We start from the raw sequence: 23,912 nt of genomic DNA, 5'->3' as shown, positions 1-23,912 counted from the left end.
TCACCATCAATGTTCACTCAAATATTTTTTCAGCATTCGGCAGATGTAAATGTTTTGCGTAGTCTTAAGGATTGTGAACAACATACAAAATACCATATTTCATTAATATCAATATTCCTATAGTTTACACAATCAGCAAGAGTGTGTTTCTAAAATCAAACATACAATATTAACATTCAGAAGTTTTGCAATCCAGTTCAAACAAACTACTACATATATTTAGAAATTTGGAGCTTAAGTATTGCTAGACCCTGTTTTTCATCTCAGCCCCCCTAAAATTATACAGCTAGCATCACCCTTAAAAATATGTGATAATGTGCATGTGATCTATGAAAACAGTGGCTGCAGTAAGCTATCTGAGGATAATTTTACTCTGAATCATGCCCTTACCAGTCGTTAACTTTAAAACTTGTCAATATAAGTATTTTCCTTCCCTCCAGTCATAGGCGGACTCGGCCATAGGTGACATAGCGGCAATGTTCGTCATTTGCCTTGTGCACAGATTTCAGACACACACTCCATTTCTCTGTCCCTCATCCGAGCAATCTTCCAGTGAAATCAAAAACAAAATACAGCCAATTACAACCCAGTGTCTTTGTGTCAAAAGCACTATTTAAGATCATAGACTTTAAGGAAGTCTGAGAATGTGTAAAATAAACAGAATGACATCTTGCCTCAATCACATCAGTTTTTGCTGTTCTGTTTTCTGCATGGGAATAATATTGGTGTGCGCACAGAGACATCAGCATAGCCGCGCACAACAAGAACTACCCTATTCACATCCTGCACTGCCGATGTAAAAAAAGAAAAAGGTGGTCTATCATAAAGATATATTACAATTGTAATCATACATTAGAAATAAAACATGTGAAACATTTGAATAAAATTTATATTTGTATTTTTTTATGTAAATATCCTGGGTCATGCTGCATACCACCTGAGGGCACGCCGCATACCACTGGTACTAGAACCACTGTGCTACATCTTTTCCGATTAAGTCATCTGAACCAGGAAAGCTAACCTTTTTTTAGCCAGATAGCACATTTTGTGCTGTGTGCATGATCTATGCTTGATCTAATGATCTATGCATCTGTTTATGTTGTGTGTGGGCTCGTTTTAACAGGACAAATACTTAGCTATTATTTGCTATATTTTAGAAAAGTATTTGAGAAAAACAAATAGGCTGGTTGTATTCTACTCTTTGAGAGCTTTCCAATGACATATGATGCATGGCTATTTGTTCAGTTTGATGTTTTACAATACAATAATATATTCAGAGAAAATTTATTAATAAATTATCAAAATGTGACACTTCTGATTTGTCTGCAAATTTCAAAGCACTTGTTCAGTTCTGGTTCATTGTAACAAGTCAGGAGAGAATGGAGGATTTAAATGCAGCGTCTTTAATAAAACAAAAATAAACCAGGTAACTCAGAACATAAAGAAACAAAACACAGGGAACAAACGTACAGAGTAATACATGAAAACACTGACAAAGGAAACAGGGAAAACAAGGGCTTAAATGCACAGGGGCAAACAAGGAAACGAGGGACACCTGTGGAAACAATCAGGGGAAAACAAATCATAAAATGAAACTACAAAAGGACTACAAACTAACAGGAAACAGAAACATGGGAACTAAACAAGAATTTCAACATAAGTCAATACAAAAAACAGGGAATATGTGAAAGAGCCCCCCTTTTAAGGAGCGGATTCCAGACGCTCCAAAAAAACTGAAAAACAAAAACAAATTGTCCATGGGGTGTGGGGGAAAACAGGTAGTTCAAGGGGGCACAAGGGGCAAGGGGAGCAGAGGAACAAGGCATAGTCGGGGAGGGTTCAAACCAAGGTGGAGCCAGAGGGATGGAGAGCCAGGGTGACACTGCAGGCTTGGAGGACCATGTAGACCAGAGCAGATCAGGCGGGTGGCCAGGAGACCAGGGAGACCAGAGCAGATCAGGTGGACGGCCAGGAGACCAGAGAGACCAGAGCAGATCAGGTGGACGGCCAGGAGACCAGGGAGACCAGAACAGATCAGGCGGACGGCCAGGAGACCAAGCAGACAAGAGCAGATCAAGTGGACGGCCAGGAGACCAGGGAGACCAGAGCAGATCAGGCGGACGGCCAGGAGACCAGAGCAGATCAGGCGGACAGCCAGGAGACCAGAGCAGATCAGGTGGACGGCCAGGAGACCAGGGAGACCAGAGCAGATCAGGCGGACGGCCAGGAGACCAAGGAGACAAGAGCAGATCAGGCGGACGGCCAGGAGACCAAGGAGACAAGAGCAGATCAGGCGGATGGCCAGGAGACCAGGGAGACCAGAGCAGATCAGGCGGACGGCCAGGAGACCAAGGAGACCAGAGCAGGTCAGGCGGAAGGCCAGGAGACCAGGGAGACCAGAGCAGATCAGGTGGACGGCCAGGAGACCAAGGAGACCAGAGCAGATCAGGCGGATGGCCAGGAGACCAAGGAGACCAGAGCAGATCAGGCGGACAGCCAGGAGAACAGGGAGACCAGAGCAGATCAGGCAGACAGCCAGGAGACCAGAGCAGATCAGGTGGACGGCCAGGAGACCAGAGAGACCAGAGCAGATCAGGTGGACGGCCAGGAGACCAGGGAGACCAGAACAGATCAGGCGGACGGCCAGGAGACCAAGCAGACAAGAGCAGATCAAGTGGACGGCCAGGAGACCAGGGAGACCAGAGCAGATCAGGCGGACGGCCAGGAGACCAAGAAGACAAGAGCAGATCAGGCGGACAGCCAGGAGACCAGAGAGACCAGAGCAGATCAGGCGGACGGCCAGGAGACCAAGGAGACCAGAGCAGATCAGGCGGACAGCCAGGAGACCAGAGAGACCAGAGCAGATCAGGCGGACGGCCAGGAGACCAAGGAGACCAGAGCAGATCAGGCGGACAGCCAGAAGACCAGGGAGACCAGAGCAGATCAGACAGACAGCCAGGAGACCAGAACAGATCAGGCGGACGGCCAGGAGACCAAGGAGATGACCTCAAGGTGGGGACAGGGTCAGGAGTCCTGGGAGGCGGCCGCAGGACTGAGACAGGGTCAGGAGTCCTGGGAGGCAGCCGCAGGGCAGAGACAGGGTCAGGAGGCCTGGGAGGCGGCCGCAGGGCAGAGACAGGGTCAGGAGGCCTGGGAGGTGGCCGCAGGGCCGAGACAGGGTCAGGAGGCCTGGAAGGTGGCCGCAGAACAGGGACTGGGTCAGGTGGCAGAGCCGCTGTAAGAGGAGTCTCTGGGGAGCGGGCGGAGCCGCTGGAGGAATAGTCTCTGGGGGAGTGGGCGGAGCCGTGGAAGACTCTGGGGCGGAGCCATGGGAGGCTCGAGGGGCGAAGCCATGGAAGGCGGAGCAATGGGAGGCTCGAGACAAAGAGTCCTGGATGAATGGGAAATGACCTCCGTGGTCGTGAACATGGGCAGAGACTTGGAAACGACCTCTGTGGTCGTGTACATGGGAAGGGACTTGGGAACAGAAACATTTCTTCTCTTCCTCCTCCTCTGGATGGCCGAAGTTGGCAACACAGACTCTGGGACGGACGAGGCTGGCAACGCAGGCTCTGGTACGGACGAGGCTGGCAATGCTGGCTCTGGGATGGACGAGACTTCCAGCTCGCTGGCCGTGGCAGGTATGGGCATTGGCTCGTTGGCCGTGGCAGGAGTGGGCATTGGCTCGTTGGCCGTGGCAGGTGTGGGTGTTGGCTCGTTGGGCGTGGCAGGCGTGGGCGTTGGCTCGTTGGCCGTGGCAGGCGTGGGCATTGGCTCGTTGGCCATGGAAGGCGTGGGCATTGGCTCGTTGGCTGTGGCAGGCGTGAGTACTGACAAGCTGTGAGGAAGGGTCTTCGTGACCCTATGCACCGACATAAGTGGTGGATAATTTAACTTGGAAACAAGGGCCCCGGGAGGCTTGACTGTGACATGGCGTGGAGTAGACTTAAACTTGGTGGTGACATGGTGTGGAGCAGACTCAGGAGTAGCTGTGACAAGGCATGGAGCAGGCTAGGGCGTAGCTGTGACATGGCGTGGAGCAGACTAGGGCATAGCTGTGACATGGCATGGAGCAGACTCAGGCATAGCTGTGACATGGCATGGAGCAGGCTGAGGTTTGACTGTGACATGGTATGAAGCAGGCTGAGGTATTGCTGTGACATGGAGTGGAGCGGACTCAGGCGTGGAAGACTCAGAAACCGGAACCGGGATTGAGAGAGGAGGATCCTCTGAAGCGAATGTCTCTAATATTAACTCCACATATTCCTCCCACGTATAATCTCCGGTCTGCGGCAATTCCCTCCACTTGTGAGCTATGAGTCCAATCTGATACAGCGATTTCAGGTGGGAATCGGTAAATTCCGTGTATCTGGTGACAGTGCTAAACAGATGAGAGTATTCCCTAATTGGTAAGTTCGCTTGGCTCAACTGGATAAAGAACGCTGCTAGATCCATTTCGGAGGAGTCAGTCTTTCTGTAACGAGTCAGGAGAGAATGGAGGATCTAAATGCAGCATCTGTAATAAAACAAAATTAAACCAGGTAACTCAGAACATAAAGTAACAAAACACAGGGAACAAACGTAAAGAGTAATACATGAAAAGACTGACAAAGGAAACAGGGAAAACAAGGGCTTAAATACACAGGGGCAAACAAGGGAAAGAGGAACACCTGTGGAAACAATCGGGGAAAACAAATCATAAAATGAAACTACAAAAGGACTACAAACTAACAGGAAACAGAAACATGGAAACTAAACAAGAATTTCAACATAAGTCAGTACAAAAAAAAAAACAGGGAATATGTGACATTCATAATGCCTACATGCATTGAAAGTACAGCTTCTAAGCTTTAAAATTATACCTTTTTAATGTTGGTCAAGACTGTAGTTATTAGCATTTTGATAAATATTTTTTTTCTTGGCGGGCCGATCTTAAAGGGATAAACAAGTAAATAATGTAAAACGTAATTTCTGTATTTGCTTTTAGAAACTAATGCCACAGGCCCAAAGTTGCGAACACTCTTCTATACAAATGAGCATAGCGCACCTCCACCTCTCACTCAGAATGATCCATGGAGACTTCTCTAAGCTAATGTTTAACTTCCCAGGGCATGCTGGCACTCAATCGATAGCTCCACTCAGAGGACTCAAAGTCTTACGGAGAAGCTAGAACAGTTCGTTCTGTCGGCCACAGAGCCAGCCATCAGCAGGAGACAAACCTGGCCCTTGAGGGACCACTAAATAAATATGTTGTAGTTAAATTGCAAATCATCTAGTTTTGAGAGACTGTGTTCTAGAAGATTCTCTGCAGTTATTCGGCTTTGATGCGAAAAGGTTACTGTAAACATCAGGAACTCAAATTGTGAAATTCCATATCCAGTCTGTTTAGGCACTAAAACTAAAGTTGGGGTACTATATACTATGTACATAAATGGATAGTTGCGCCCCTGATATTGACACATTATTTTTCTTAGTTGTAAAAGTTAAAACAAGCTAAAAAATATTGATACAAAGTGTTGAGTTTACAGTTGCAATTTGAATTTAGTTTCATAAATAGATTCACTTTCCAGACTCAACTCAGCCTCGGCTGTTATGGACTCGAACTTGATTGGTTAAAGACCAAAGCCCAGTTGCAAGAAACTCTAATGTTTAGAAAACCCTTTGTTATAATCGTAAGTGTATTTACTCGAAGGTTTTTCTTAAGGGGTTTTTGCACCCTTGAGGACTCGAACCCAACACTAAATAAACACCAACCTATACGTATGATTTGGTAAACACCAAGCAACCTCTTTTAAAGGAATAGTTCACACAAAATCTGTCATTATTTACTCATTTACCAGTTTATCCATTTCACAAAGCTGGTTTGAATGATTCGTTCACAAACCGGACATCAGTATGAGAAAAGAAGTCGATTCACAAACTAATCATTCTTTTAAATCAGATCTCTTCAAAACGATTATGTTCTTTCATATCACAAAACTGGTCTGAACGATTTGTTTACAAATAGGATATTGGTACTTCTCTAATGGACTCTCATAAAATAAATCTGCTCCACACACAAAGCTATTGTTTGACTTCAGAAGACATATTGACCAAGACCAATTTTAGGATACTTTTGCATCCTTTTTGAAGCTCCATTCAAGTGCAAACCAGTACATTCTTCATAATTTCTCCATTTGTGTTCCACAGAAGAAAGTAAGCCAACAAGTAATAACATGAAGATGAGTAAATGACAGAATTAAAATTTTGGGTGAACTGTCCCTTTACAAATGGTATTCGAGCATAATTTTCTCCTTTTTGTGTGTTGTTTGTTTTTCCTTCTTCTCCATTAAGCTTCTACAGGTCTTGCGGCACATGCACTGTTTGCTGCCAGCCTGGGCGACCATAAAGCATACTCTGTACACATCAAAAATGAGAGATAACCACTGGATAAAAACTCAAGATGGAGGGCTGGAGGACATACTCAAACCCACAATGCCCATTAACCCCTACTCTTTTTCTAAACCAACAACATTTACAGCAATATGAAATCTCTTTCTCATTTTCTTTTTACAAAGAAAGTTCAGATCAGCTTCACTGCATGACTTTAGATTTGCTAACTAGCTTTCTTTTTGCAATCTATGATTCTCTCTTTTGGCAGCCAGCAGCAGTGTTATCTTATAAACAAACATGCACAGAGAGATACACACATTAAGTTATGTCTGCAGACAGGACACTCCTTGCATACCAAATATATCCTCCCCTTATCTGCTTCTCATTCTGTGTTTAAAATACATTTCATGTTACAGTAACTGGCCTCAAATCTCAAGTTGCGTTTCCAAACGTTTTCCCAGTCTTCCCAGTCACAGGCAATTTGCAGCAGTAAAATCTCTCCCATTCACATTGACATTGCCTCTGTTCTGACTTGGCAATCATGAAATGGCCTTAACAATACTTTAGCTTTAGGAAATGTCACTTAACAGCTCAATGTAAGATGACATGCATAGATCTTTTTAGACACTTGTTCCGCCTGTCGCTTTTAGTGGTACAGCTTATAGGACTGTCAGGAAGCCTTTTAGATACTGCATTTGGCCCTTAAGAGATCACATATTTCATAAATTTGAAGTATGTTAATGCTGAAATAGCATTCCAGATGTGTCTTGGATTGTAAGTGTTGTTCTTCCCCACACAAATCCACAATGTCACAGTTACATCTGGCAAATCTTCTTGTGAAAAGCAAAATCAAACTTTGCAAGTGATTTTTATAGGGCAGGTCCGACCAACACCTCTAATCTCATCTTATTGATTGAAATGTGGAAGTGTGCTATTTGTGTGAGGTAACGTCCTGGTTACTTTCGTAACCTCCGTTCCCTGATGGAGGGAACGAGACATTGTGTCAATGTTGTGACACTAGGGGTCACTCTTGGGAGCTCCAAACACCTCTGCTTTTTGAAAAAAGACCAATGGGAACTGGGGAATGGAATTTGCATGCCACTCCCCTGGACATACGGGTATAAAAGGAGCTGGTATGCAACCACTCATTCAGGTTTTGTGCTGAGGAGCTGAGACAAGGTCCCAGCCATTTTAGTGGGTAGTTCAGTGTTGTGGCAAGAGGGACACAACGTCTCGTTCCCTCCATCAGGGAACGGAGGTTATGAAAGTAACCAGGACATTCCCTATCTGTCACTCACTCGACATTGTGTCGATGTAGTGACACTAGGGGTCCCTATACAAAACGGCACAACTAGCTGAACTGTGTTATGTGGACTGGCGGTGCGAGACAGGCAGACCGCTGTGTGCCTTGTAGCCAGCGCACCAGGCCATCACATAACCTCCCCCAACACTTGAACAGTCCTTCGGGAACAAATCGACTGCCCAACAAATAGGGACAGGCTAGCCCAGCCGTGGCCTCTTTTCCTCTTTTTTCTCCCCAAAAAGAGTGGAATTTGTTAACCGACAGGGGGCCATAAATGTCTATGTTGGGGGGGGGGGGGGGGGGGGGTCACTCCCAACGGGAAGTTTACAGACAGGAAACAATTTAGCGGAAGATAGCACATGGGGTCACCTACGGGGAACCAGCACATGTGAAGCACCTACCCCAGTACAGGCCTAATTAGCACACGTACTGGGCTGGCAGCGAGTTTCTCCGCAAACTCATCTGCCACAGGGCTAAGGGGGGAAAGTCATCCAGGGATCACAGCTTGTGAACACAGCTTGTGAACACGACTAGGAGTCAAAAGCGCACGTCTTCACCTCAAGCGAGGGAAAAGGTGCTATGCACAAGCGGTACACATGGCCAGCTGTCCTGGAACTTACCTGCTCGTACCTGACAATACACGGGACAAGACCGGCTCAACCCAGAGATTGTAGAACCTCGCAAAGGTGTTGGATGTTGCCCAGCCCACTGCTCTGCAGATGCCTGCCAAAGAGGCGCCACTGGTCAGGGCCCAGGAGGCCGCCACACTCCTAGTAGAGTGGGCTCGTAACCCCACGTGGGGCGGCACATCCTGAGCTTGATATGCCATCACGATGGTGTCAACGACCCAGTGGGCGATCCTCTGTTTGAAGACAGTGCTTCTTTTCCGCTGTCCACCAAACCAGACAAAGAGCTGCTTGGAGCTTCTAAAGCTCTGCGTGCGATCCAAATAGATGCGTAAAGCACGCACTGGACACAGTAACGCCAAGGCTCGGTCTGCCTCCTCCTGGTGCAGCGCTTGCAGGTTCACCACCTGATCCCTAAAAGGGGTCGTGGGAACCTTGGGCACATAGCCCAGTCAGGGTCTCAGGATCACGTGAGAGTAACCCGGACCGAACTCCAGGCATGATTCGCTGACAGAGAACGCCTGCAGGTCTCCTACCCTCTTGATGGAAGTGAGCGCAGTCAGGAGGGCAGTCTTCAAAGAGAGTGCCTTAAGCTCAACTGACTCCAGGGGCTCAAAGGGAGCTCTCCATAGACCCCGAAGGACTACAGAGAGGTCCCACGAGGGGATGAGGTGCAGTCTGGAGGGATTCAACCTCCTAGAGCCTCTCAGGAACCTGATGATCAAGTCGTGCTTCCCCAAATACTTACCATCCACTGCATCGTGATGTGCTGAAATGGCATAAATGGCCACATACACCTTCAAGGTGGAGGGGGACAGCCGCCCCTCCAGCCTCTCCTTCAGGAAAGAAAGCACCGATCCGAATGCGCATCTCTGGGGGTCTTAGCATTGGGAAAAACACCACTTAGCAAACAGACGCCACTTCAAAGCATACAGGCACCTCGTAGAGGGAGCCCTAGCCTGAGTGATCATGTCTACCACCACAGGTGGTAGGCCACTTAAGTCTTCCATGTCCCATCCAAGGGCCAGACGTGGAGATTCCAGAGGTCTGGTTGCGGGTGCCAGATGGTACCCCGTCCCTGAGAAAGAAGGTCCTTCCTCAAAGGAATTCGCCGGGGGGGGGGGGGGGCTGTCACGAGGAGCGTGAGGTCCGAGAACCACGTCTGGGTGGGCCAGTAGGGTGCTACTAGGACGACCTGCTTCTCATCCTCCCTGACCTTGCACTGGGCCTGTGCAAGTAGGCTCACTGGGGGAAATGCATATTTGCGTAATCCCGGGGGCCAGCTGTGTGTCAATGCGTCTACATTGAGTGGTGCCTCGGTCAGGGCGTACCAAAGCGGGCAGTGGGATGATTCCCAGGAAGCAAACAGGTCTACCTGTGCTCGACCGAATTGACTCCAAATCAGCTGGACCACCTGGGGGTGGAGTCTCCACCCTCCCCTGAGCGTAGCCTGTCGTGACAGTGCGTCCGGCTGTCACATGCAACGGGAGCACAGACTGCCTTGACGGTTGATGTACACTACCATCGCCGTATTGTCCGTCTGGACCAACATGTGCTTGCCCTGAATCAACAGCCGGAACCTCCGCAGGGCGAGCAGTACTGCCAACAACTCGAGGCAGTTGATGTGCCAATGCAGCCGCGGGCCAGTCCAGGAAATGGCGGCTGTGTGCCCATTGCATACGGCACCCCAGCCCGTCTTGGAGGTGCTGTCATAACCACGACGCGCCTGGAGACCTGCTCTAGGGGAACCCCTGCCCGTAGAAATGCAAGGTCGGTCCAAGGGCTGAAGAGGGGGTGACATATTGCCGTGATGACCACGCGATGTGTCCCGCAGCGCCATGCCCATCTCGGGACTCGAGTCTGAAGCCAGTGCTGAAGCGGTCTCATATGTATCAACCCGAGAGGTGTAGCCAGCGCTGAGGATGCCATATGCCCCAGGAGCCTCTGAAAAAGTTTCTGGCCCTGGACGGGAGCTTCGGGCGCCCGTACCAGGTAGCAGCGCTCTGCGGGCACAAGTGCACCGCGAGTACCTTATCCACCTGAGGGATCACCGAATACCCCTTGGCCGCCCCACCATCGAGGGTAGTGAGAGCGGGGGAGCTGAAAGATCGGGATTGGGTAGTAAAAGGTGCCCCCCACGAACTTGTCAGCTCCTCATGCACTTCTGGGAAGAAAGGGACCGGGGCGGGGCACAGCCATGAGCAGCGCTCTGGGTCCAGGAACCAATCATCGAGCCGCGAGGGTTCAGGGGAGAGTGGAGGGTTCCACTCTAGCCCGACGCTCGCGGCTGCCCAGGAAAGCATGTCCATCATCTCCGTGTCGGCCTGAGACTGGGCGACCATACCCAAATGAGGAAGCCCAGCCGAAGCCTCTGCATCAGACTGGACAAGCCTGCTCTCCGATGCTGCGCTCGATATCTCATCATCTTCCCGGGCTCCGAATAAGAGGTCGAACTTGCCCTGAGATGAGCCGGCGGTCTCATCCGAGAGCCCGACCGGGGCATGCGAGCATGCTGAGGAATGTGAGGTCTGTGGGGGGTTACCCGGTGGAGGTGCTCCCATTGAAGTCCCCAAATCGCCCCCAGTGCTAACCGACACAGCCTCATACCCGTAAGTAGAAGGACCGAGGCGGGGAGCCGCTGGGGTGGCTTGCTTTCTTACGAAGGCAAGCCGCGACCGCAACATTGCCATGGTCAAGTTCTCGCAATGAGGACAAGACCCATCCACGAACGATGTCTCCGAGTGGGCAGCGCCCAGAAACGTAAGACAGCGATCGTGGCCATCAGAAGTGGAGAGATAACGACCGTAACCAGGAATAACACACAAACAGAAAGTCATCTTTAAAAAAACGTTCCATGTGTGCCGCTCTTTTAGAATTGAAAATATACTCTTTTAGAATATACTCTTTTGTTTTGTTCTGCCGAAGTGCCCAGGGGTGTTCTCTGCACTTCATGGGTGCAGAGGGGGAGAAGCCGCTGAAATACGCCGTAAATCCAGCAGTTTGAGGTGAACGGTAAGGAGAAATTGAATTCAGTGCACTGAATGCAACCGCTCGGCTCCGAAGAGAAAATCTGAATGAGTGGTTGCATACCAGCTCCTTTTATACCCGTATGTCCAGGGGGGTGGCATGCAAATTCCACTCACCAATTCCAATTGGCCTTTTTTCAAAAAGCAGAGGTGTTTGGGGCTCCCAAGAGTGACCCCTAGTGTCACTACATCGACACAATGTCGAGTGAGTGACAGATAGGGAACAAATGAATTTCAAACACAAAATATTATGAATCAGTGCAGGGTAAGCTACTTTGAAACTGTTATTTAACCCCCTATATACATACTGTATATACTGTATACAGTATACATATGTACCACAATATATATATTGTATATATACACACTTAAAACCCCTTAAAATCTATGGACCCGCCGGCTAGTCCATAGGGGGGCGCTATATCACAAAATAAGATTAAAGCATTAAAGTCCCTGGATACGTAATTCAGGCATATGCGGTATAATTTGAAAGATTAAAATCTCAATTTTTCATAGAATACCACCAATACATAAATTAACAAAATAAGGGCTGAAAAAAATCTGCATCGCAAATAAGCGCTACATAGAGGTAATGTGGTAGAAATATTAATATAAAAGTTTTTCACATAGCACTTAAATGGACAAGTCAAATATCAAATGAAAGTTCTCATTCTCATGAATGGGGTTTTACATTATATTTTCTAAAGAAAATAAGCCATTTATTGCTTGTCTGTGAACTTGCTTGGGTGAATAATCCAATGGTATAAAATGTCCAGAACAAAATATGCAGTCTAGCAGGAAAAACATGCTAAACAAATCACTGGAAAAATATATTATCTCAGCTTTCTAATAACACCTAGACTGAGCTCTTAGTCCATTCAGAGTCCGAGATATTCAATGAAACAATGGGGGTGGTGCCTGAACTGAAAATTAGACTGAATGTCTATGGATGAGCACATCTCTGAGGGCTGAAATGTGCTAGAGCGCCACCTACATTTCAAATTTGCACATTGTGATGGAAGATAATAGAGGAAATTTCTTTTTCTAGTACTTGCTGCCATCTAATGGAATAAAATAAGACTTTTTAAAGGGAGATAGAGGGAACAGAAACAGAATTGCATGCTTACAAAGTTAGGACATCAACAAACAAAAAAAAAATTTTTTTTTTTATTTCTGTTCATCATAAGATTGTAAACAATATTTTTTAATTAATAATTGGAGTCTTGTTTTTTTATTTTGGGGGTTTTGTGAAAAATGAGACCAATTTTATGCAATTAGTCCACAATATGTGTAAATGGTAAGCCTTTAAATTTGAGTGTGAAAAATTGCAAGTGGCAGCCCAAAAACGCACCAGTGATTTTAAGTAATGACAGGATCTATTTTTTGAAACAGTTCATTGAAATGAACAGGCTGAATGAACCAATTTGCTAAAACAAACCATTAAAAAACATGCTGCAATAATTCCCACTACTACTTTAGAAAATAATTCTAGGAGAGTATATTTGATAAGTGTCTCTGTACACTCAGGTGACTGCATGCACGATGTAACATTTTGTAATGCTACACCACTCCTTGCTGGAAAAAGAAGCCTGCTAGTTGAAAAGCTACTCTATTTTAAAAACAGCTCAGCTACAGTCATGCAACTGAAAAATGTATTTAAGTTAGTTGGGCTGCTACTTTAAATTATACTCTGCCCAACACTACTCCTGACTCCAGGTAAATCCAAAAGGTTCACATACTTTTTCCTGAAAATGTATGTGCATGAATGTTTTTGTTTAAACTAGATTCATTGAACATCTATTAACACAAACACCAAGCGCAAACTTACCGTCACTCCAAAGAAGTTAGTCTCGTTCATGACGTCCAGAACCATCCTGCCCACCTCACGGTCATCCACTGTGAAGTTGTGGTACGTGTCATGCCTCTCCTTGTGTCTTAGGAGCTCCATGACGCGGGTGAGGGTCTTTGCTATAACCCAGATGCCATCGTAGGCAAAACCGTGGAACTTGCTGGCCTCCACCCCTTTCTGCTCTCGCTCCCGGTTGTACTCTCTCTCATACTCTTGTGGTGTCTGAAGACAGACAGATACAACAGTGCTGTTTTACAAATATGTTAGTGTGGGTTTTGAATAGCACATTCGTAAATTCATACAATAAAGGGTAGCAAGACAGTAAGTCTGGTATTTTTTTGTTAGATGCAACAGAAGTTCCCAGCTGAAAAGACCAGTAGGTACATGTTGTGTTTTGGATGCTGGCCCCATGGAAGCAGGTGTACTGGTGTACCCCCAGGCTTTTCAACTAGCTTAACCAGCAGGACTACCTTGGTCAAACAGCTTCATCAGAAAGTCAATGCTTGGCCCATCATGGAAATTTCCTGGTGGTCTAAACTGGTCCTTCAAACAGAGTTACTATAAGCAGCTTAGGAAAGCTTCCATTGAGAAAACATTTAAACTGGCAATGTCTCATATTTTCTCTTGCACATGGTGAGAATTATTGTCTGCCGGATATCAACAATTTCATTTGTACGTTCTGATATCACACAGCATTGCAGACACTTACCCTTCCTGATATTCCTTTAATTAGTTTGGCACTGAGAGGTTCAAAGTCCACGCTGATGTAACCCTCCATGGCTGTCAGCAGCTTTTTTGTGGTGCAGTTGGTGGAGTTCGCCTGCTCCCACCAGTTCCCCTGGTACCAGCCTGGGATGATCCACTGGTACTTACTGCCATACATGTTCAGGTTATAGGCCTGGAACACACATAAATCATGGACTCAACCGACATTTTACCATCTGCAGAAGAACCATAGTTCAAGCTGTATTGACTGTACTGTCCTTTAAATGCTGGCTGACTTACACAGCAGAAGACTTTGGAGGCCAGGTTCTCGTCAAATTGGCCGATGATGATCCGAACATCATTATCCTACAGAGAGTGACAAAAACAGAATTAAAGAGGTAGTTAATGGTTAGGGAATAATACATTAACATTTTATGCATTTTTGGCAGACACTTTTATCCAAAGCGACTTACAGTGTATTCAGGGTATACATTTTTATCAGTTTGTGTGTTCCCTGGGAATCAAACCCATGATCTTGGTGTTGCTAGCGCCATGCTCTACCAGTTGAGTACAACTTAATAATAGATATAATTATGGAATATACAGTATATTGTCAGAGATCTGGGCTGGTAACCACAAGGCTGTGGGTTTAAATCCCACAAAGGGCAATCTATAAATTATCACCATTGTCTCTTTGAGCAATTGTCCCTTTTCTGTGTTTCACAGAAGAAAGTCATACCGGTTTAGAACAACATGAGGTTGAATTATAGTATCATTCTATGACAAGACTTTAATGACACAGACACACCAGAACTGAGGATGTACCCAAACACAGGCACTTTATTAACACTGCTAAGTACTACAGGTAGCAAACTTAACTGGATGAAGACTTGTTGACAGTTGACAAGGATGCAACTTGCAGCAGATTATATGCGCACTGATGAACAAAGGCAGAGAAGAAGGACGATGAAGACACATGCTATGAGGGTAAGTAAACAACACAACACTGAGTAGTGCAGTCTGTAAAGTTCTTAATTAGACTAGACAATGAATACTGGGCTGAGGTGAGTATACAGTATATGCAGTCCTTAATGTGGCGCATGATTGATTATAGGTGGAGGTGATTGGAAGTCTGGGGATAGTGAACGGTGAATAGGAGAGAGAGAGAGTCAGGTGGAAGTGTGACAGTCTGGAACCAGCGGTTGATTGCGGGGACATCGGATGCTTCCCCAGACCAAGGGAATTGAGGAGGTTGGAAGCTGAGTACGCACTGGGCATACTCGGCCAACTGGTCTGATGGCTGTGGCAGTAAGTTCTCAGGAAGCAGCCTATCTCCTGGATCTTACGTTCCGTCTGCCCGTTAGTTTGAGGGTGGTACCCTGAGGAGATACTAACTGATACCCCTAGGAGGGATGATTATGATGGATGGAGGAAGGATGGTTTAGGGACTGGAGTTGGGAGTTTCTGGAGAATAGAGGTGGGAGAGAGCATCTGCCTTGGAATTCTTTGACCCTGGATGATAGGTGATGGTAAACTGGAAATAGGTGAAGAATAAAGCCCACCTGGCCTGGCGAGGGTTTAACCGCCAAGCTTCCCAGAGATATTCAAGGTTGCAGTGATCAGTTAAGACTTGGAAGGGGAGATGTTCCCCTTTGTGCCAATGGTACCACTCCTCTAGCACTAGTTTAATGGCAAGTAGTTCTCTGTTCCCAATGTCATAGTTCTGCTCTGCGGGGGATAGTTTTTGGGAGAAGAAGGCACATGGATGGAGTTTAGGATGGTTTCCCTGCTGCTGAGGTAGGATGGCCCCGACGCCGGTGGTTGAGGCGTCGTCTTCTATCACAAATGATTGCTCTGGGTCAGGATATTTGAGGATTGGGGCGGTGGTAAAGGCCCCTTTGAGAGTTTGGAAGACCAGGGTGGCAGCGGAGGACCAAGACAGGGACTTGGACTTGGCCTTGAGGAGGGAGGTAAGAGGAGTGGCAATGGAACTAAAGTTCTTGATGAATCTGCAGTAGAAGTTAGCAAATCCTAGGAAACATTGGAATTGTTTCACGGTGGAGGGTTGCGGCCAATGTTAAACTGCCTGAACCTTTCCCGGATCCATCTGCACCCCCTCTGGACCGATGTTATACCAAAGGAACTGGAAGGAAGACTGATGGAAGGAGCACTTCCATCAGTCAACTGGTGTTCACGGAGGAGCTGAAGGACTGTCATAACATGCAGAGTGTGCTCAGAAAGGGATTTTGAGAAGACGAGGATCTCATTGATACAGACGAGGACAAAAAGATGGAGATATTCCAGGAGAATCTCATTCATGAAGCCCTGAAACACAGACGGAGCATTGGCCAGGTCATATAGCATCACTAGATATTCATAGTGGCCTGTTGGGGTGACAAAGATGGTCTTCCACTCGTCTCCACGGCAGATGCAGATAAGGTTATAAGCGCTCTGCAGATCGAGTTTGGTGAACACAGTTGCTCCTCGTAAGGTTTTCATTTAGGGCATGGTAATCAATGCAGGGGTGCAAACCGCCATCTTTCTTGGCCACAAAGAAGAAACTCGAAGCGGCAGGAGACGTGGATGGTCAAATGTTTCCTTGTAACCTGTACACCAGAAACCTGCATCTTATTCACTAACCTCTGCAATCTAGTTTAACCATGCACAATCAGCACTGAAATTGTGCTGCGCCTTGAGTATTTAAATTTAGTCATTGTCATACCTTTCCATGCAAACACGCCTCCTTTCTATGTAAATTAGGATTACAATAGATTGCGCATAATTCACAAAATTTAGACTGCATTATTACTGCCAAGTCAAAGCAGGAGGTACATTTTTTATTTTATATAAAAGAGATGTTTGTGTACATTTTCAACTGATCATATCAGCAGGAATTCATCAAATAATGATCAAATGATGGAGAAGAGCATTATAATCTGGCATATATCCAGATGCACTATGTAGTCAAGTGCACTTTTGGCATAAAGGGATGATTAAGTCGTCTGGATCACAGTGATGCTGTACAGTCCCGGCAGGGTGTCTCAAATAACGGTGGTCTGTGGCATCCTCCTCTATATAGCGCTCAGAATCGGCCCGCAAGATCAAAATTGCATGTTCAAATTGTGTTCAGCAGTGATTTTGTGGGCGCGTTTGCAATTCCTCTAGTGAATCGTGTGCTAAACGAGCACTGACAGCGCATACAAAAAATTTAGCTTTTACTGGGCGCAGTTCATTCTCAGTCAATTCCCCTGCAAAATATTTTTAAATAATGACATAAAATGAAATAAAGAAAACAAAAGCAACTATTCTAGAAATGCAGTGGTAAAAATGGTAAAATATTAAATTTATAATACTGATATCAGGGTAAACAATTGCTATTTGCACTAAGCACTAATCAAAGAAGAGGACAGGTGTCAGAAACATGGCCTAGTGGGTAGTGCTTTGACATCATTATGTTGTCTTTTGGTCAAGGAGTGAGATAAAAAGAAGTCTCTCTAGTCTCTCTCGTGCAATACACACACATACACACTGGGGAAATGTTGAGGCTATTTTCCCTTTATCCTCAACTCACTATCCAATCAAGACAGACAGTGCTTTCTGCTTAAGGACAGTAGAGAAAGCAATAGGGAAACTAAGTAAAGTGGACAATAAGAATAAAAACTATTTAATACATCCTGGGACTTAACAACATATGCTGCTTAAAAGTGGCTAACCCAAGTTGGAATCCCAGGTCCCAGGCCTGTCCCCACTACTGTTTCCAGTCTGTTTGCTTACTGTCTCTAAATACCAAAAAAGCCCTAAAATAAAAAGAGGGGAAGTAAGCAAGCCTTTTTATTAGAGCAGAGAGCAGCCTTTCTCCTTCCGGAGGGCTGCAAGAATTGCGTAAGCAGTTTACAAAACCACAGCTAGGATGTGTAGCATTGCTGGGTGAGAATGTATTATGCCGAGTGACATCTATTACAGAGTGACATTAGCTACAGAGGTGTGAATTGTGTCATATCCAGAAGGAGAGATCTTCATCTGTATCCAGCATTCATGCAGCACAATTGAGCTTCTAAATAATTCAGATGAATTCAGAGCATTGTGTTTCCACCCCATCCAGTTCTGCATCGCTGAGGTTCAATCTATCACTGGAGCTGGATCTCTATGCATTAAACACCACACGGGGCCTTCACCCACTCCACGGCATGCTGGCAGACGAGAAGAGAGGAAGTAGTTGATGGGAATAGGCGTGACATCCATCTCAGAGGGATCTGGAAGAGATCTGGAGCTCATGCAGTCATTCTGTAAGCTCATCAAGACTGTGTGAAGCATGCCAAGACCGAATACATGGAAACGAACAAATGCTCTAAACAGATCTTTAATTTGCTATTGGCTATTCTAATTCTTTCCACAATACAGATGGAAACAAGCTTAGTGCTGATTTGGTGCTGGCCTAGCTGGTGGACCAGCATAGCCAATTCCCATGCTAGTCTAGACCAGAGTATGTGAGTGGAGTGGCAACAATTTCAACTCTGCGCTTAAAGCATTCTGTAATAACTCCGCTCCAGCTCTACTCCGGGTTGTCCATTTCCCGCTCCTAGCTCCTCCCACTCACTGATAAAAGAAACTTGCCGCAATACTGCTCCACTGTTATTTCAAGTTATTTCAGTATGCTTTTAAATATCACAACCCTCAGTGCAGAAGATGTATTAAATTGAAAATAAAAGGAGAAAAGCTTCAACGTGCTTTATTAGAACACTAACATTAGCCCTATATATAACAATGTCTATACTAAATTATTTAAATGAGCTTACTTTTTAAACATGTTGGCAACTTTACCAAACCCATTAAATGAAATCAATAAATTACCAAATGATATATATACACACACACACACATATATATATATATATATATATATATATATATACACACTGGTGGCCAAAAGTTTGGAATAATGTACAGATTTTGCTCTTATGGAAAGAAATTGGTACTTTTATTCACCAAAGTGGCATTCAACTGATCACAATGTATAGTCAGGAAATTAATAACATGAAAAATTACTTTTACAATTTGAAAAAAATGTTCAGAACTTCTTAAACTACTTCAAAGAGTTCTCATCAAAAAATCCTCCACGTGCAGCAATGACAGCTTTGCAGATCCTTGGCATTCTAGCTGTCAGTTTATCCCGATAGTCAGGTGACATTTCACCCCACGCTTCCTGTAGCACTTACCATAGATGTGGCTGTCTTGTCGGGCACTTCTCATGCACCTTACAGTCTAGCTGATTCCACAAAAGCTAAATGGGGTTAAGATCAATAACACTCTTTTCCAATTATCTGTTGTCCAATGTCTGTGTTTCTTCGCCCACTCTAACCTTTACTTTTTGTCTCAAAAATGGCTTTTTCTTTGCAGTTCTTCCCATAAAGCCTGCACCCCTGAGTCTTCTCTTTACTGTTGTACATGAAACTGGTGTTGAGTGGGTAGAATTCAATGAAGCTGAGCTGTCAGCTGAGGACATGTGAGACGTCTATTTCTCAAACTAGAGACTCTGATGTACTTATCCTCTTGTTTAGTTGTACATCTGGCTTTGCACATCTCTTTCTGTTCTTATTAGAGCTAGTTGTCCTTTGTCTTTGAAGACTGTAGTGTACACTTTTGTATGAAATCTTCAGTTTTGTTTTTGGCAATTTCAAGCATTGTATAGCCTTCATTCCTCAAAACAATGATTAACTGATGAGTTTCTAGAGAAAGCTGTTTCCTTTTTGCCATTTTTGACCAAGACATGCCAGTCTATTGCATAATGTGGCAACTCAAAAACAAACACAAAGACAATGTTGAGCTTCATTTAATGAACCAAACAGCTTTCAACTGTGTTTGATATAATGGCAAGTGATTTTCTAGTACCAAATTAGCAATTTAGCATGATTACTCAAGGATAAGGTGTTGGAGTGATGAAAATGAGGCTGCTGGAAATGGGGCCTGTCTAGATTTGATCAAAAATTACTTTTTTCAAATAGAGATGGTGCTGTTTTTTACATCAGTAATGTCCTGACTGTACTCTGTGATCAGCTGAATGACACTTTGGTGAATAAAAGTACCAATTTCCTTCCGAAACAGCAAAATCTGTACATTATTCCAAACTTTTGGCCACCAGTGTATATAAACTCAGCAAAAAAGGAAACGTCCTCTCACTTTCAACTGCTTTTATTTATTAACATGTGTAAATATTTGTATGAACATAAACAGATTCAACAACTAAGACATACACTGAACAAGTTTCACAGACATGTGACTAACAGAAATTGAATAATGTGTCCCTGAACAAAGGGGGGGTCAAAATCAAAAGTAACAGTCAGTATCTGGTGTGACCACCAGCTGCATTAAGTACTGCAGTGCATCTCCTCCTCATGGACTGCACCAGATTTGCCAGATCTTGCTGTAAGATGTTACCCCACTCTTCCACCAAGGCACTTGCAAGTTCCCAGACATTTCTGGGGGGAATGGCCCTAGCCCTCACCCTCCGATCCAACAGGTCCCAGATGTGCTCAATGGACTGGGATCCGGGCTTTTCGCTGGCCATGGGAGAACACTGACATTCCTGTCTTGCAGGAATCATGCACAGAACGAGCAGCATGGCCGGTGGCATTGTCTTGCTGGAGGGTCATGTCAGGATGAGCCTGCAGGAAGGGTACCACATGAGGGAGGAGGATGTCTTCCCTGTAATGCACAGCGTTGAGATTGCCTGCAATGACAACAAGCTCAGTCCGATGATGCTGTGACACACTGCCCCAGACCATGATGGACCCTCCACCTCCAAATCGATCCCACTGCAGAGTACAGGTCTTGGTGTAACGCTCATTCCTTTGACGATAAACGCGAGTCCGACCATCACCCCTGGGGAGACAAAACAGCGACTCATCAATGAAGAGCACTTTTTGCCAGTCCTGTCTGGTCCAGCGAAGGTGGGTTTGTGCCCATAGGCGACGTTGTTGCCGGGGATGTCTGGTAAGGACCTGCCTTACAACAGGCCTACAAGCCCTCAGTCCAGCCTCTCTCAGCGGACAGTCTGAACACTGATGGAGGGATTGTGCGTTCCTGGTGTAACTCGGGCAGTTGTTGTTACCATCCTGTACCTGTCCCGCAGGTGTGATATTCGGATGTACTGATCCTGTGCAGGTGTTGTTACATGTGGTCTGCCACTGCGAGAACGATCAGCTGTCCTCCCTGTCTCCCTGTAGCGCTGTCTTAGGCATTTCACAGTATGGACATTGCAATTTATTGCCCTGGCCACATCTGCAGTCCTCATGCCTTCATGCAGCATGCCTAAGGCATGTTCACGCAGATGAGCAGGGACCCTGGGCATCTTTCTTTTGGTGTTTTTCAGAGTCAGTAGAAAGGTCTCTTTAGTGTCCTAAGTTTTTATAACTGTGACCTTAATTGCCTACTGTCTGTAAGCTGTGTGTCTTAATGACCATTCCACAGGTGCATGCTCATTAATTGTTAATGGTTCATTGAACAAGCATGGAAAACATTGTTTAAACCCTTTACAAAAAAAATCTGTAAAATTATTTGGATTTTTACAAAATTATCTTTAAAATACAGTGTCCTGAAAAAGGGACGTCCCTTTTTCATGACACTGTATTTTAAAGATAATTTCCAAACTCTGGAAAATATTAAGAGACCACTGCAAAATTATCAGTTTGTCTGGATTTACTATTTATAGGTATGTGTCTTGAGTAAAATTAACATTTTAGTTTTATTCTATAAAGTACTGACAACATCTCTCCCAATTTCCACATAAAAATATTGTCATTTAGAGCATTTATTTGCATAAAATGACAACCGGTCAAAATAACAAAAAAGATGTAGTGTTTTCAGACCTTAAATAATGCAAAGAAAACAATATTTTCATATTCATATTCATTTTTAAACAACACAATACTAATGTTTTAACTTAGGAAGAGTTCAGAAATCAATATTTAGTGGAATAACCCTGATTTGTAATCACAGCTTTCATGTGTCTTGGCATGCTCTCTACCAGTCTTTCACATTGCTGTTGGGTGAATTTATGCCACTCCTGGTGCAAAATTTCAAGCAGGTATTCTCAATGGGGTTCAGGTCTGGAGATTGGGCTGGCCATGACAGGGTCTTGATCCGGTGGTCCTCCATCCACACCTTGATTGACCTGGCTGTGTGGCATGGACATTGTCCTGCTGGAAAAAGCAATCCTCAGAGTTGGAGAACACTGTCAGCGTAGAAGGAAGCAAGTTTTCTTCCAGGATAACCTTGTAAGTGGCTTGATTCATGCATCCTTCACAAAGATGAATCTGCCTGATTCCAGCCTTGCTGAAGCACCCCCGGATCATCGCCGATCCTCCACTAAATTTCACAGTGGGTGTGAGACACTGTGGCTTGAAGGCCTCTCCAGGTCTCTGTCTAATCATTAGACGACCAGGTGGAGGATCGGTGATGATCAGGGGGTGCTTCAGCAAGGCTGGCACCGGATCAAGGCCCTGTCATGGCCAGCCCAATCTCCAGACCTGAACCCCATTGAAAATCTCTGGAATGTGATCAAGAGGAAGATGGATGGCTACAAGCCATCAAACAAAGCCGAGCTGCTTGAATTTTTGCGCCAGGAGTGGCATAATGTCACCCAACAGCAATGTGAAGGACTGGTAGAGAGCATGCCAAGACGCATGAATGCTGTGATTGAAAATCAGGGTTATTACACCAAATATTGATTTCTGAACTCATCTTAAGTTAAAACATTTATATTGTGTTGTTTAAAAATGAATATGAACTTTAATTTTGTGCATTATTCGTGGTCTGAAAACACTGCATCTTTTTTGTTATTTTGACCAGTTGTCATTTTCTGCAAATAAATGCTCTAAATGACAATATTTTTATTTGGAATTTGGAAGAAATGTTGTCAGTACTTTATAGAATATTTTTTATTTTTTATTTTACACATACCTATAAATAGTGAATACAGAGAAACTGATAATTTTGCAGTGGTCTCTTAATATATATATGTATTCCAGAGCTGTACAGTACAGTATGTGTGTGTGTGTGTATATATATATATATATATATATATATATATATATATATATATAGGCTAGTTTATGCTGGTTTGGTAGTGGTCTAGTGGGTGGACCAATGCAGCCAATTCTCTTCCTGTTCTAATATAGTTTATGATGGTTAGTGCTGGCCTAGCTGGTGGACCAAATTACCCATGCTGTTCTAAGCTTGTTTTTGATGGTTGGTGTTGGTTTAGTGCTGCTCTAGCTGGTGCACCAACACTGGCAGTTCCCATCCTGTCCTGAGCTGGTTGATGCTGATTGGTGTTAGTTTGGTGTTGGTCTAGCTGGTTGACCAGAATAGCCATGTTGTTCACAAGCAAAAAATGCTAGCTGTTGAAGCTGGTTGACTAGTATGGTTTTCCTGGTTAAGTCTTGCTGGTTAAGCTAGTCAAAAAACTTGTTGAAACTCCAGCACATGAGCATCATGAGTTGTAGGCCAAAATTCCAAACACAATATATGCTGGTGACCAGCTGTTTTTTCCAGCAGGGAGATTACATTTGGGCCTAGTTATTGGCCTAAGTATCCTTTTTCTCATTCTGCGTACAATCTCAATATTCCTCTCCACCCTCTTAACTATATTGCCTTATATTGGCCAAATGCCAATAAAAATTTCAGATGGAAGTCAAGCAGACTTGTTTATGGTACACCGCAGCCCCATCCATCAAAAGACTTGTCAGAGCAGCTCGGATATTGAAATGGCCACTGGCGAGTTCCAAACAGAAATTATCATCCCTCTGCCCAATTCCCTTCGAATACTTCACCAGCCACTGTGAGAGCTTTGGAGGGCTGAAAGATGTGGGGCTCAAAAATAAAGTTTACTCAGAACACACCTTTTAAGTCAGATTTATTAAACAAATTTGGTTTGAAGCTATCTCACAGCATGGCTATCATGATTGTTCTCCCTTCGAAGTGCCCTTTGGAGGATGATTTATTCTGTTTGGAATGCTGGGGTCATCTCTGAA

At 44.9% G+C, this 23,912-nt stretch overlaps 1 protein-coding gene across 1 annotated transcript in view; it reads right to left on the bottom strand.

The window, feature by feature from the left end:
• LOC127425502 (gamma-aminobutyric acid type B receptor subunit 2-like) overlaps window positions 1-23,912 on the bottom strand; it is a 370,336-nt gene that overhangs the window by 125,708 nt on the left and 220,716 nt on the right. Inside the window, exons 5-7 of the mRNA XM_051671571.1 lie at window positions 14,182-14,247; window positions 13,886-14,074; window positions 13,156-13,398 (exon numbers count right to left, since the gene is read on the bottom strand). Coding sequence (XP_051527531.1) covers window positions 13,156-13,398; window positions 13,886-14,074; window positions 14,182-14,247 — 498 coding nt within the window. The remainder of the gene's footprint in view (window positions 1-13,155; window positions 13,399-13,885; window positions 14,075-14,181; window positions 14,248-23,912) is intronic.

Source organism: Myxocyprinus asiaticus, chromosome 34 (genome assembly GCF_019703515.2).
Source record: "Myxocyprinus asiaticus isolate MX2 ecotype Aquarium Trade chromosome 34, UBuf_Myxa_2, whole genome shotgun sequence".
Classification (NCBI taxonomy): Eukaryota; Metazoa; Chordata; class Actinopteri; order Cypriniformes; family Catostomidae; genus Myxocyprinus; species Myxocyprinus asiaticus.
Note: the sequence above shows the minus strand (reverse complement) of the source record. Positions and strands in the feature narration are given on the sequence as shown.